The sequence below is a fragment of the Haliotis asinina genome, chromosome 9 (assembly GCF_037392515.1).
Source record: "Haliotis asinina isolate JCU_RB_2024 chromosome 9, JCU_Hal_asi_v2, whole genome shotgun sequence".
In the NCBI taxonomy this organism is placed as follows: Eukaryota; Metazoa; Mollusca; class Gastropoda; order Lepetellida; family Haliotidae; genus Haliotis; species Haliotis asinina.
Window position 1 is genome coordinate 3093563 of NC_090288.1, and position 16389 is coordinate 3109951.

The window sequence follows — 16389 nt, forward strand, 5'->3', positions numbered from 1 at the left end:
ATGATAAAAATATATGTGTCATGGAGAAGTTATGGACTGTGAAATTTATTGGATATTTGTATGGTAACTGTTGATAGTCAGTGAGAATAAGGCGTGAATGATCCAGGGACTGAGGGTAGTATTCCTAGACTGATTGTGAGCTGAAAAGCATTGTGAATAATGAAATATTTCACCTTATATTATCTCTGTTGTAAGCCATTGATGATTAACATGTATTTCCGTACTATGCCGTGAATGAGCTTGAAACATGACAAAGGCCAAGTTGTGTAATGTCTTGGTGTCCTCTAAGGGTCATGTTGCTAAAAGTTCGATAATCTGGAACTGTGGGGTAGTCTTATGGTTAAAGCATCTGCTCATCATGCTTAAGACCCGGGTTCTATTCCCCACATGGGTACTATGTGTGAAGTCCATTTCAGGATATTCCCAGTGATTTATTAGTGCTATTGCTGGAATATTGCTGGAATATTGCTAAAAGTGGCGTAAAACAATACTAACTCTGACTCTCACTCACACATTCACCTTCTCCGACCTGTTTGTGTGACTCTCACTCACACATTCACCTTCTCCGACCTGTTTGTGTGACTCTCACTCACACGTTCACCTTCTCCGACCTGTTTGTGTGACTCTCACTCACACGTTCACCTTCTCCGACCTGTTTGTGTGACTCTCACTCACACGTTCACCTTCTCCGACCTGTTTGTGTGACTCTCACTCACACATTCACCTTCTCCGACCTGTTTGTGTGACTCTCACTCACACATTCACCTTCTCCGACCTGTTTGTGTGACTCACTCACACATTCACCTTCTCCGACCTGTTTGTGTGACTCTCACACACACATTCACCTTCTCCGACCTGTTTGTGTGACTCTCACTCACACATTCACCTTCTCCGTCCGACCTGTTTGTGTGACTCTCACTCACACATTCACCTTCTCCGACCTGTTTGTGTGACTCTCACTCACACATTCACCTTCTCCAACCTGTTTGTGTGACTCTCACTCACACATTCACCTTCTCCGTCCGACCTGTTTGTGTGACTCTCACTCACACGTTCACCTTCTCCGACCTGTTTGTGTGACTCTCACTCACACATTCACCTTCTCCGACCTGTTTGTGTGATTCTCACTCACACGTTCACCTTCTCCGACCTGTTTGTGTGACTCTCACTCACACATTCACCTTCTCCGACCTGTTTGTGTGACTCTCACTCACACGTTCACCTTCTCCGACCTGTTTGTGTGTATGTTTCTACTTGAATCAAGTTTCAGTATTCTCTTTTTATTTCATGATTGATTATTACAACAGCACAATGTCTGTATAAGGTTTTCACTTCAGTCCATGGCAGTATAAAGAACCACACCATCTGTGAAGAGAGAGTTGTGATGATCATCTTTCAGAGTGAGTGAGTTCATATTTAACGTCACATCAGACAGCTTTCAGAAGCATGTGTTCACATACACTGACAGTAGCTGGCAACGTATACAGATATACATCATATGTAACCATGGGAGAAAGTATGATCCTCAGGACAAGCTGAAAACAGCATGTTCAATTTCACAATGCTTTTTTATGTATCTGCTTATGACACAGTGAGCTGTGCAGCAATTTACGTTAATTACTTCAACCCAAGTTTCTGAATCGAATTCGTTTTTTTGCATGGATGGCATTCAAATGACACTCTGAGAGATGTAAAAATGCAACCAAAATGTCTCTGAGGCTGAAACAGCTTTTTTAAATTCCTAAGTAATAATAAAAACATCATCTTCAGTGTTCACATCCTTTTACAAAAACAGTATGAGTGGTGTCTGTCCCAGTTACAAGGATACCAACTATCGTTAAGTAGAGAATCTGACAGAGTAATTCAGTGTAGGACTAGAGGGTTCTTTGATCCTCTTGGCAAGCCTAACGTAACTTGGAGATTTTTTTACACAGGAAGACCAAGATTTTAACTTTCTTAGTAAAATCATATCTGTTTCTTCTTTGTGTAACACTCTGTCACATCGTTCAGCCGTCTACTGATAAGAAGCTGTTTGTGAGGTAGTCATGGAGTGGGTACGACTGTAAAGATGATCCCCTTCACTATGTCCAAACCTCCGGCATTTAACAGCAACTGCATTTGCATAATGTACCAATCATGCAAATGTTTACCTTCTTTTTACCCAAGGAAAACATATTGCAGATCGAATAATTGGCTCAAGGAAGGGAATTAACTTGCTGCCTACACAGAGGCCATTATCAAGTGTAATTGGGAGGAATATTAGCATGAGTTCAGTGTACTCTGTGTTCCTGGTCTAAACAAGCTTTGCAAGCAGATTTGTCCTTCAGTACCGTACATAATAATTAGTTTTCTACAATGTTGTTTGTTCAGTAATCAATGCTCAAGAATCACACATTTTGGTCAGGATGCCAAAAGAAATTACATTTACATTTAGATATCCTTTCCTGGAAGGCATTATGTCACAGAGGAGGGTGGTCAGTTTTTGTGGTGTCGTCCTAGAGAGAGCAGAACAAATGTGCTTGGTGTGTTTATGTTCTGCAGCAGGGTGGCCATTATATGGCTGCTGTCACTGTACTGTAGTCGGTAGTTACATGGGAAAATCAAATGGCTGGCTTTGATTGACAGTGTGTTATTTCTGCATTAAGCAAAGAATGACTGAAATAATTTTTGTGGTGGAATTGTATGAAAACAGCATGGTGTAGCATAATGTTGAGTGGACGAGTAAGTTGCACTGACATTCTTGTATCATGAAATGATTTAAGTTTTGGCCAGCCTTAGGCGGAAAGGTACATTTTGTAAAAGAGTCAGTGAGTGGGTATGGTTTTACGCTGCTTTACGCAGCATAAGAATGGGTGACAACTTCTTTATTACATATGATGCGACATTTCGATAGGTCATATGCAACCAAAAAATCTGACATAATTAAAACACAATTATCACTTATTCATGACATATAATATACATTGCTGCTTGTTAAAAAAACAAATAAACAAAAATATAAATGTACAATCGCGATTCAGAAGTGCAATATTTTGTAGTTGGGCTTACTTCCCTCAAAACAAAGCCGAAACCAGTCATAGCGGGTGGGGGTACACTCAAGTGTAACGACGGCTTCCGATTAGGGCTCATGTGTACAGGAAGATGATCTGTTTGATGGGCCTTTTAGAAGTATGGCGAGTCACAAGAAAGTAAGATTCTTTGTGGATCACAACTTCTTTTATTGTACTTGATGGATTTATGGATTTATGGAGTATGGATTCATATACTGTTCGATCCAATGAAAAATCATCTCAGTAGAGATGGTGAACTACTGCGTGGCTGGAAACTGTCATTTGTCCAAGTAAAAAGCAGGACTTGAAACTGACAATCTGAGTTTGCACCAGTTTCCGTCAGATCCAGTCATCCAAGAAAAATGGATGTAGTTTGTTTGTAACTAAGGACATAAAAACTTGTCATGTGTTCAAGTATCACACCTGTCTAATTACATAATGTGGCAGAGACGGGACTCGGTGCATGAGTCATAAATCAATTTATTTTGTTTATGGCATATAGCCTGATAGGTGTCAAGTTCAAATTGCATGTGGTCAATGATTGAAGCTGTGTATTGTATATTGTCTTTAGCAGACAGGCAGACAGACAGACATATAGGTGTCAATAAACCAGACATTGAGCTTTCTCTGTGACAGGGGCTGCGTACCACAATCAACAGGTTTTTGTATGTAATGAGTAGATTATATACTTCTTTGTGTACACAACCAAGATTAGACTACTGCTCATGACCTCATACTCCGGTTCCGCGAACCTATTCACTGCGCATGTGTTATGGGCGCAGCGCACCACAGCTGTTGAAACCACAGGAACCTGATATCGCACTGTAGGTTAAACATAGACCATAGATCTACATGCACGTTGTATATATTAATAGAGTAAAGGGGCAGCAGCTGCCATATTGGATTGTCGTACCGACATTGACTCATTGCAATTTCAGGATGAAATGTACGCTAAGAATTCGGTGACATTCGAAACTATGCACACGTACCTCTCAATTATACATTTCCCCACACATCCTTCACCCCAGAGGTGTTTTGGTTTGATTTTCGAGTTTGAGGACGTATTAAAGTTAATAAAATGGGTGTTATGTAGTGGAAATCAGGCAGGATGTGTAGGGAAATGTATAATTGAGAGGTACGTGTGCATAGTTTTGAATGTCACCGAATTCCTAGCATACATTTCAGCCTGAAATCGGAACAAGTCGATGTCGGTACAACAATCCAATATGGCAGCTGCTGCTCCTCTACTCTATTTATATATATGACGTGCATGTAGATCTATGGTTTATGTTTAACCTACAGTGCGATATCGGGTTCCTGTGGTTGAAACCACTGTTTCCCCCAGCACGGGGGGAAATTTAGTGAATCGTTTAAACTTCGATTTCGCGGGCTTTTTTTCATCGCATTTTTTTTCAACTTTATAGGCTGAATTGACATTTTTGATGATTTTTTTTGGCAAGTGCACACCGAAAGGTATCAGAATCTGCAAAGTTGTGTTTTCCGTTGCATGTGACCTTGAAGTAATTTTGGGATGAGATATCCCACCAGTATCATGGCGGGGGACAGTAGAAATGGGGTTCATACATTGTACCCATCTAGGGAATCGAACCCGGGTCTTCAACGTGATGAGTAGATGCTTTAACCACAAGGCTACCCACATGACCCACATGTTGAAAACTATTGAAATATATTGTACCTGGGAAGATATTTTGATAAAGTATTCATTTCACAGACTTAATCTGATTATTGGCAGCGTAAACTGGTCTGAAATGGTATCTGCTTATGAAGTTAATTGTCATTTTGACAGTCACTCTGGCTTGGTTTTAGCCTAAAAGCCTTCGTTAGTGCTGAGTACGTGTTCAGTTGCACTCACTTAACACCTCATTAACAGGCAAAACTGAGAACTACACGGGGGGAAAAAAACATGCACTGACATTCTTGCATTCAGAAATATTCCAATTTCGGCCAAGCTTAGCTTGGAATGTATTTTGTCTAAAAGAAGGGTTGAAACAAGTGAATCAGTTATTATGATGTTGTATCTTGACAACAGGAAACTTGATTATTGTAGAAAAAAATGTAAAATGATTGAGTTTTGCTAGTTTCTTACCACTGACTGATCCTGCCTTGTCGAACAAGTCTTACAGACAAATTACAGTCTATTTGGATGTTTTTTTTGTACCAATCTGCACCTAGTGTTCTCCCAGCTTGTCATGAATTGATTGCTGCTTGGCTTCCTGCCTCCAGCCATGCTGCTGGTCTGTTAACACACTAGATCTAGTCAGTTGGAATACTTGCTTTACCTCTCTCTCCTCAGTTGCTCAACTTGTTGAAGATGGGAAAAAATGCTGGTGTTCTGATTAGCTCACCTCATGTAGACTCCTTAAAATTTGAGTTGGGATGAATATGTTTCACTCAAACAAATTTGGTTTAGTTGTCACCAATGTTTGGTTGGTTGGTTGTTGTTTACACCACACTATATGAAGATGATCTGCAAATAGTCAATTAGACCAGACAAACCAGTGATTGGCATCAGAATCATGGATCTACACAGTTGGAATACAATGACTTCAGCAACCAAGTCAGTAAGTCTGAGGACCTGATGCTGTGGGTTGCTAGAGACCCAACCCCATTTTCGTTTAGCAGCCGGTGGAAACGAGACTATGTACTGAGAAAGGGGATGTAATGGACTAATACTGAAAAAATCAAAGTGAGGTAACTTTAAGCTACATGTTTTATGTTTACTTTTCAATTTTTCCTCATTTCTAGAATGGAGATCTCCAGTAGATTGGAGAGTTACTGTGACTCTAATTCTAAATATGTCATAAAGCCACTTTATAGTTCAGGCGAGATTCAACCATGTTTCTAGACAGAAGGTTTATAACAGATAGACCATTATTTCATCGTGACAACTTACCTTCATTAATCTGTTGTAGCACTCAATATTAATAAAACTGTTTCACAAAGCGCTTTTGCTCAGCATTCTAGGCAAACAAAATTATTGTCCAAAATGTGTTCATAACTCATTTTGCTGCCTGTCAGAGAAATTTACTGAAGTCTAGGCTGGTTCTAAGTCACCCACCCTCCAAAGCTGCAAGTGCTCTGGTTAAATCATCATTTAATCCTCATCATCGGGAGTATGGGACATATAAATGGTGTCTGCATTTGGCACCGTAGTTCCTGGAACTACCAGGAAATAATGGCCCCAGCTGATAACTTAATATGATCACTACAAACATGGTTACCACGACTGGGCAAGTTGCACCTAATAACATTGCTCACAGCATGGAGCCCAGGCTGTACCAACCAATAACACTTCCCGTGTTTTGTTCCAACCTAAAGGACTCAGCAATTAGATTACATTGAATCTACTGAGATAGGGTTATTTGAGGAGTGGAGAAGCTATGTGAAAAGCCTTATCACTTGTCATAGCGACTGCATGTGTAAATTGTGAGCTATCATTCCAGTTGGATTGTAGGATAGCGAATAATGATATATTGATTACACATTCCATCTACGGTTATAGATAAGCATAACACTTACGATGTCTAGAGACGTATGGGTTTCAGTTGTTCAATAACAAGTCAGACCTCTCTCCCTCAGTGTGGAGACAATGTGGATCATCTGCCTAATGGACTCTCTCAGAATTCATACAATTTATCTTTTGTTGTCATAGTAACTAATACTACAGTTTCCCATATCTGTTGGTACAGTGGTCATTTATGTGTCTACTTTGTGATAATAATCTTCATTTCTTTGCTTATAACTGCCAAAATAAATTGTTAGTTGTCTATATTCATAAAAACCAATATATACCCCTGTTTATGTAGAACAGTAGTGTTTATCTCTTATTTCAGTAGGTGTGTTAGCCAGGTGGTAACAGTATTAGCCGAGTATTACTCAATGTCTGAGTTTGATACCCACCTTGAGTCAAGTTTAGTCAGCTGCTGTGATGTGTTGCTCTTCTGTGACCAAAGTGTTTGAGAATTTCACACTTTAACCTTGTTCATTGTTTCATGGTGTAGATTTTGTATTGACTACATGTCTCAGTGGAGTAGTCGAGTACAGAAAAAGGTGTTTTAACTCAACAGCATCGCTTCTTCCTTCCACCGTGCCTCACTGACAGATCACATTACTAACTTGTGATGCATTGCTTGTAATGAGGAAAGATGGACACTTTGATTACAAGATACATGGTCCTCCAATATTGACACAGCAAATGACCTGTGTAAATATGAAACAATGGCCGATCAATGCTTGTGGTGAAATTGATGGCAAATGTCCCTCTCAGACAGCCAACACTAATTCATACTGTGATAATTTCATGCCCCCACTGGCACCAAGGGCCAGAAGTGCTGTCTAACAAGATATTGTATTAAGCATTCACATTCAATAATGAGCAAATATGGTGTGATATCCATTATCCCAGTGGATTGTCATATCATAGTTGTCATACACTTTGAAATGAAGGTCATGTTACTCATATAAATTTTGCTGTGGAGATTAGATTGTGGATCTACATCTTGATTCAGGCATCTTGTACATCTTGCTGCTGATCCCTGATATGCAGACATGAGAGCATTGTATAATTGTGTTATAGACTGAGTCGTGTTGTATAGCATTGTATGTCGGCAGGGGAGTTATTAGTGGTCCCACATTACGAATGAGGACTTAGCATGTCTCTTGTCACTGACAAGTGGAGGCCAAATGCTCTTAAATCATCATTTCAGTGAATCAGGTTCCACATCACACGTCAGACCAGATAGCTTTCAATGGACATCACCTTTGATGTCTTTGTCGGCACCATATCCATTGTTTACAAATGAGCTTTAAGGTCAATGAGACATGAGTTCATCAACAGTGACCACATCTTGCTTCTTGACCATCTTGAACATCTGAGCTTTTGTGAAGTTTTGGGGGCTTGCAAAACTATTTCACATGGCGTTAGCGGTGAGAGTATGTAGAAGCTAGACACAGATTGCAGAGTAACAGGTCATTGGATTATGGTACTTTTGCTGTAGGTCATCTCTTTGATAACTGATCAGTAGAAGTCTAGGGTCAGATTGTACATTCTGACGGTTGCTAAGTGTCTTGGGTCAGTTCAGGATGAGGTTGTACATGCTGTCAGTAGTGTAGGTCTTACACACCATCACACTGTATTACTTTTTGTGTCTGAGAATATTGATGGAGTCGGTGGTAGCAACAAGACATAGTTTTCCACCTCAGCTTTGGACAGTTTTTCCATGTTCCCTGATACTTGTACAAAGGTGATACTCACTCACAAACTCTGAATGTCACCGATGGACTTAATCAACTGTTGCTGCAGGGGAACATGAGTGCAGGAGTTGGAAGCTAATTTGTGTTTACCTGGATGTTTGATAGTAGATAAAAGACATTTTTATTAACAACTGCAGACGAATTTCGATCCTAAGTAGGCATACTACAAAGCGTCAGAGGGCGGATTTGGATTCGAATGCCAACATCGATTAGTTCCTGTCTTTACAAAGTAGTGTCTTGTTTGGCTTAAATAAAGATGAAAGGTGCTACAGGGGTTTTATGATGATGAAAGGCCCAGAACATCACTGTGTCTCTGGAGAGAATTCCTTTCAGGTTGATCAAAGGCATTTACCAGAATGTTTCCAAAACATGCAGAGTGTTTTTGTTGCAGTTTAATTATGCAAGCTGTGTCTAAGGTGGACAGTCTACAAGGGATTTATGCTGGAATAAATTAACCAGGATAGAATTGATGAACTGGTTCATAGTTACAGTTCATTTGATTACTGACCAGCAGGCTTGTCAGACATTGCACATTAGGTCTATGTATGTTACTCCCCCATTGTGTACACTTGTCCCATGGCCTTGAAATGTTACGTCAGTGTAACTTTCCCCATTTATTTCCAGCTGGCACTGATTATACAATTGATTTTATTAACTTATGGTGTGACATGACATGTCCTTCCACTATAACCTGTGACTATGAAGCTGAAACTGACTCTGTGGATAAGTCTTCCTTCCTTTAGTTTGATGCATGATTGGGGTTCATGGTAAGGACATGTGTAGACATAGTCTGCTTTGATCAGCTAGAGTTAACACAGTGAACTTTATGTTTCAGATTGTGGCCATATTTGCTTTTGCAACAACCACCAGCTTCAAGACCAGCTCATCTTTGAAGACCAGATGTAACAATGCAAGCAATCCTTGGAAGGAAGTCGTCTATGACTACTCGTATCCATTTGAGTAAGTCTCAGTTTCATTTCTCCCATCAGTCCGCTCTTCTCCATCAGTCCACACTCCTCGATCAGTCAGTCCACTCTCCTCAGTCCACTCTCCTCCATAAGTCCACCCTCCTTCATAAGTCCACATTCCGCCATCAGTCCACACTTCTCCATCACCCACACTCCTCCATCACTCCACTCTCCATCAGAAGTCCCCTCTCCTCCATTGGTCCACACTCTATGAGTCCAGGCTCAGCCATCAGTCCACTCTCCTCCATCAATCACTCTTCTCCATCACACTCTCCTCCATCAGTCACACTCCTCCATCACCCACGCTCCTCCATCACTCCACTATCAGAAGTCCCCTCTCCTCCATCAGTCCACATTCCATAAGCCCATGCTCCTCTATCAATCAGTCAGCTTCATTAACCCTCCATCAGTCCACAATCCTCCATCTTTCCTAACTTCTTGTCTTGCAGTCTGCCAAGTGTTGCAGTTGTCATCAACTGCAATGGCACATCAACATCCTACTACCTGGGACAGAGTGAGACAACACCAGCTCAGTTCTACGTGTTTGTCGGAGTCATTGCCTTCCTCTACTGCATTGGTGCCCTTATTCTCTACATCTTCTTTGATGATCTCTACCGCAAAAACAACCGAATTGTCATTGGGGTGAGTGAATATGCATTTTGAATATTTAGTAAAGCTTGAGTCACAGAGCATGATGTGTTGATTTTCAGCAAGCCTTTATACAGTTAGTGGATTTTCATTGTGAGAGACCTGTGAAGATTCAAGGTAGAATAGATGGTCAGCAACCCATGCTTGCCATAGCAGGCGGCTACGCTTGTCTTAAGAGGCCACTAACAGGATTGGGTGGTTAGACTTGGTGACTTGGTTGACACATATCATCAGTTCCCAGTTGGCAGTTGTTCATGCTGTTGATCACTGGATTTTCTGGCCTGGATTGTTTACAGACCACTGCCAGGATATAAACAGAACTCATAGGCACACTTGCTTGTTTCTTACACATTAAGCTGACAGGCTATAATATAAACAGAACTCACAGATTCACCTGCTTGTTTCTTCCAAATTCAGCTGACATGCCATGATATAACTGAAACTGACTCACCCACTTGTTTCTTCCACATTACTCTAACTTGATGCCAAATAACTGAAATACTATGCTACGTGGTGGCATTAAACTCACTTGATTCACTTTGATGAGTTTGACCTATGATTGTGTGTCTCATGGTTGCAGGACTTTGTGATATCAGTTGTTATAACTGCCCTGTGGCTGATCGCTTCCTCTGCCTGGGCTCAGGGGGTGTCTGACGTCAAGTTCTACACCGACCCCAGTGAGTCAGGCCTCATGCAGATAATCCCAGAATGCCAACATGTTCCCTGTCAAGTTGGACACCTTGGCAACTTTGCAAGCCTTAATGTGTCCATTGTAAGTGTTTAGTTAAGAAACATTTTCCATGAATCTGAGGATTTCTGGGTTTTTGGTTTCATTTTGACCATTTCCGAGATCAATGTAAATTTGCAATAAAAATTTGAGGGGGGTTGAGGGGGTGTAATGTCGAAAGTGAAGCGCTGTACGTGAAACACAGAAGTGTTTGTAAATGTGTGCAGAGTTTATATTTCTAATGCAGAGAGCGAACCAGCAAAACCTACACAATGTGTTGAGTTTCTGAACCCCAGTTCTTAGTATATGGTACAATCAGTGCCCTGTTCTAGTGGTAATGTATAAGGAGTGAATTGCCATATCTTTGCATCCATGGTAAATGGCATTTTGCCAGGAAAATGGCTACGTTTATCAAGCCAGGTGAAAATGACGATCGTCTTTTCAGTGTTTTGTACGATTTGTCATACTCATATCTGTTTGAGCAGATCTCACCTGCCTGAAAATTCCTGGGCCTTTATTCTCGCAACATTGGTAGCCCAGAGAATTCTCAACTTTGATGGTAGCCAATGTGTTGAGAATCAGCATAAGAAGTTTATAAGGCTACAACCATTTCAAGAATAGCAGGCTAAATGACATAATACATTGTATCTTGCAGGAAAGTTCAAGCAAACATCTCTGAAAAACCAACATAAATTTCATCTGTAGTTCATGTCGAATTAAATAAATAGCTAAAAAAACCAAAATCCACATCATCCTATTGTCATCTTAAGGAATTGCCTCACTGTTTTGTTAGTTCAGCATGCCTGCAAGTAGATTGGACTTTTGCTGGAATATTGTAGAGTGTGGCATAAAACTAAACTCACTCACTTATGGTCAAAGTAGGAGGAAAAGTTTGTTTCAGTAACTCACAAAGGATTTCCAGTATGTCAATGTAATTTGGCAACTTCAATACCTTGGACTTGGTGCAGTCTGAAATGTTCTGTGCAAGCTTAATATAAAGACAAGGTCACAGTGAAGGTCATTCTAAAAGTCACTGAAATGCCTTTTTTCTGCAATGTGGGGTGATTGATAGGACACTGGATCCAGTAGCCAACCCTGACCTGAAGACCTTAAAGATTGGACAGTCACTTAAAATATAGCAACGTGACCCAAAGTGGGATTGCTTGCCATGTATTCTGAACACTAGTGTGATGATTCATTGATATGCATTGATGCATTGATCTATGGGGTGTTGATACAGTAAACTGATACAAAGTTTTACATTTCCGTATATGTGAATTTGATACTTCCAGTGGACCACGATACATTGATGTAGAATATTGCGGGATCTTTATATCTGTCACAAAAAAGACTTACCTTTGTTTGATGATTAAAATATATGCTTACTTATACTTCCAATAGAAGTAAATGTTTTCTTAAAAATTCTTGCATCAAGAGCTGTGTCTGATATAGTGCTTGCATGTTATTAACATTTACAAAGTCTGTTTATAAGCTTAATTATCTCTTATCCTTATTAACATTGAACAATGCTGGCGGAATTTGAAGATCTCCTTTAAAATTGATTTTGTTTGGATCTAAAAGTATTTTAAATTTGGTGTTAGAATTAAGGAGTGTGTTATTATGATATGTGTCACATTGCGACCCTTGTATCAGGAAACATATTGTATCGAAGCTTCAGTGCACAATACTTTGGCAATGTATCACCATGACTACAATTTTACTCTCATGATGTATTGTATCGCTGGCTGAGAACCCCATCTTTAGCTCATCATGTTTAAAAACCGATATGAGCTGAATGTTATTCTGTCAGTTACACCTACCAGGTTTCATCTTTGGTGCAGTTTTTCTCAACAGCAAATCTGAATCTTTAGTTAACCTGTGACAAACCCCTGTAAAATTTTCTCTTTATATCACGTGAATCGTTCAGTTATTGCCAGTAATGAATTTATCTGAATTGATGTAATCCCACGTCAGTTGATATTTTCTATCTGGCCGTCCTTTTTCAGATCTTTGGATTCCTCAACTTTATGGTGTGGGCTGCCAACCTGTGGTTCTTGTACAAGGAGACCCCTTGGTTCAAGGTCCGCTCTAAGCCTCCAAGTTCCCCAGGTACGCAGTCCGAGATCGACCCACAGAAAGTATAATGCTTCACTCAAGCCAGTTACCATGAGTTAGGATTGAAAGCTTGATGCATGGTCATAAAAAGTGATTATGACAAGAAATCTCAGTTTTTTCAAGCGCTAAATGGATTTCTAACCCTTCCCTGATAATAAAAGGTGATTAATATGGTCTGTCTGTCAGGACAAGTGCCAACACCAGAGTATTTATGCAATCTTTTTGTATTGAGAGGAAAAGGATTTCATGTAGAGTTTGGACATTAGCATCAAAAGTTGGGATTACCCTTAGTCTTCAAGAAATACAGAAGGTACTTTTGATATTAGGCCTGCAAAAATCAAATTTTCTCCTGTTTTTTGTGCTGGGGTCCTTCTCTTGCCTTATCAGTTGTCTAGTTCATCTGCTGAGTCAACACTTCCAACACATGTTCCTTCTTCTGGTGCTATGTAGTTAGGTTGTGGCTCTAGTGACCAAGTGGTTGAAGCAGTTGATTCAAGGATTGATACTGCAGTCAAGGATTGATAAAGCTGTCAAGAATGCTTCATGTTTATCAGACTGCACAGATAAGGCAGCCAGACTCATGTTGATAGCTCTGGGTGATGTTCCACAGATGGATTATGCTGGTTGCTGGTCTCCTTGCTGACATTGAAACTTCTCTTGACCACTGTTGAATGTTCTTCAGACCACTGTTGAGTGTTCCTCAAAGTTTTAACATTGTTGAATGCTCTACAGACCACTGTTGAATGTTCTTCTACCACTGTTGAATGTTCTGACTGCTTTTGAGTTATATCATACTGGTAGTTCTGTACTGGTTTATCATCATTTTGTCGTCTTGGTGTTACCTGCTCAGTGAAAAACGCTGTGACTTTAGGCTTGATGAGATGACGTCATTAGGCAAACTGGGTTTTGCCAGCTCCCTGATGAGTGTTGTGAAGTTCGGATTTGTGAGATGACGTCATTAGGCAATCTGGGTTTTGCCTGTAATGAATGTATTGTATCTTCTTTGCTATTGTGGACCCCAGCAGCAGTTAGGTTTGGTTCAGGATTATCCAGACTAATTCACAGGGTTCTAGGATTATTCACAGTTCGCACTTATCCAGAAACATCCGGATTGTGATATATAGGATATACAAGATCATAAATGTGATTTATACAGGATTATCAGGACTATGACTTGTAACAGGATTATCTTGAAGTGGTACAGTCAGGAAGATGTCAGCCTCCGAAATATCATATTTATGTGAGAATTTGTATGTAGCTGGGAAACTGAAGATTGCAAATAGGCTACACATTGGAATATCAGGATTGTGAATGGGTAACACATTGGAATATTGGGACTGTGAATAGGTGACACATTGGAATATCAGGATTGTGAATAGGTGACACTTTGGAATATCAGGATTGTGAATAGGTGACACATTGGAATATCAGGATTGTGAATAGGATTTGGGGAACTGAACATGAACATGTGCAGTATGTTCAGTGGAACGTGTGTCCTGCAGTCTCCTCCTGTACATCCCAGGAACTCTTAATCCATTGCTAGATGTGTTATTGCAAATAATATAAGTATTTTATATGTGAGCTTGATCTGTCAAGGTAAGTGTTGCTTTTTGAGAGTGTTGTTCATTTTGTGTGAAATATGCCTGAAATATTTCGAAATGGAAATTATTGTACATTCTGAATGTTTTCAATCAAAGACATGGCATTCTATTTTCTTCCTCAACTTGTACATACTGACTTGCTGCATCTATAAATACAAGCACCTGTCTGCCAGTCACACAGCGATGTATGTGAACTGTGTGCATGCTCTCTCACACATTCCTTCACTGACCACATTCATCTGCACAGTCAATATTTTCTTTTTCATGTTACCTTACCACACAAGTCACATTCTTCCAACAATTGGGCTCTGACAAACTCAAAAGAGGCCAGTCCTGACTTTTTGCAGTGATTAAACTATAATCCAAACTTACAGAACAAATCTTGTGACCGAGTAAAGTGTGTATGTTGCAGAATATCGTATATATTCACAAAGAAGCCATGTCTCTGTGTATATAGTATTAAGAGGAATTATCTGCATGACTTCTGTCAAGCTTGGGCAACTGTCTCTGTGCTGTTTCCTACAAGTGATATTGACATGGATATTGATGTTGATAATGACTTGTCTGTACATAGAGCTACAGGCTGTGCCATAGTGTTTTCAAGAGTGCAAAGCCTCTCCCTGGTGTATTTCCTTCTGTGTATCAGGTTTATTATTTGACAATGATATTTCTAAGAACCTTGCATGATCTTCATAGTGTTTAACTATATATATATATATATATATATCTATGTACTGTAGGCTTTCATCAAGGTATGTTAGTAACTGAAAACAACAACCACATATGGGAAGGTGCCACATGACTTTGGAATGGATCGTTGTAAATGCCAGCTGCACTTGGATCTTCTTGACGCCAGTTTGGGTTTACTGAGTGTACAACTTCCCCAGGGTGTAAGTCCAGGGTCCTATACCACTCCACTCTAATAACCAGTCTCAATGTAAGCAGTGCATCCACTCACCTACTTACTCTCCAGGCCCAAAGTAACTTCACCCCACCTTACCCAATCAACCATGGATAATTCCCCTTAGCCCTTCTACCTTATACTAGGGTTTGTCCCCTAGGACAATTACATCAAGCCTTAAATATTCCTGGAGTTACAGATATGTCAAGCACTTTATACGGTACATCAGACCCTGATTACAAATTGCTTGGGTTGATCAGGGACAGTTACACCATGCCCTCCTTACATGCTCATAGGGGCAATTACACTATGTCCTCCTTGCTTGCTCTTAGGGTTAACCAGGGACAATTACACCATGCCATCCTTGCATACTCCTACAGGTGACCAGGGACAGCTACACCAATCCCTCCTTGCATGCTCCCAATGTTGACCATGGAGAATTACACCAATCCCTCCTTGCATGCTCCCAATGTTGACCATGGAGAATTACACCAGCCCCTCCTTGCATGCTCCTAGGATGACCGACCCGTGAAGGTCCGGGAGTAGAATAGGCCTTCAGCAACCCATGCTTGCCATAAAAGGCGACTCAGCTTGTCGTAAGAGGCGACTAACGGGATCGGGTGGTCAGGCTCGCTGACTTGGTTGATACATGTCATCGGTTCCCAATTGTGCAGATTGATGCTCATGTTGTTGATCACTGGATTGTCTGGTCCAGACTCGATTATTTACAGACCGCCGCCATATAGCTGGAATATTGCTGAGTGCGGCGTAAAACTAAACTCACTCACTCCTAGGGTGACCAGGGACAATTACACCATATTTTCCTTACATGCTCCTAGGGTTGACCAGGGACAGTTACACCACCTTCTCCTTGCATGTTCCTAGTATTGAGCAGGGACAATTACAGCACCTTCTCCTTGCATGTTCCTTGGATTGACAAGGGACAATTACACCAAGCCCTCCTGGCATGCTCCAAGTGTTGACCAAGGACAGTTAAATCAAGGGTTGACCAGGACTATACCTTGATGAAGCCTCAGTCCCTTTCAGCTCTGTGTTTTTGTGTTGTCTGTGACTGAATTTTTTCTTTATTATTTTGTTTCTCTAG

At 40.5% G+C, this 16389-nt stretch overlaps 1 protein-coding gene across 1 annotated transcript in view; it reads left to right on the top strand.

Annotated features, from left to right (window-relative positions):
- The window catches only part of LOC137296650 (synaptophysin-like), a 104915-nt gene that overhangs the window by 84871 nt on the left and 3655 nt on the right, over window positions 1-16389 (top strand). Inside the window, exons 3-6 of the mRNA XM_067828468.1 lie at window positions 9160-9284; window positions 9742-9934; window positions 10521-10712; window positions 12674-12776. Coding sequence (XP_067684569.1) covers window positions 9160-9284; window positions 9742-9934; window positions 10521-10712; window positions 12674-12776 — 613 coding nt within the window. The remainder of the gene's footprint in view (window positions 1-9159; window positions 9285-9741; window positions 9935-10520; window positions 10713-12673; window positions 12777-16389) is intronic.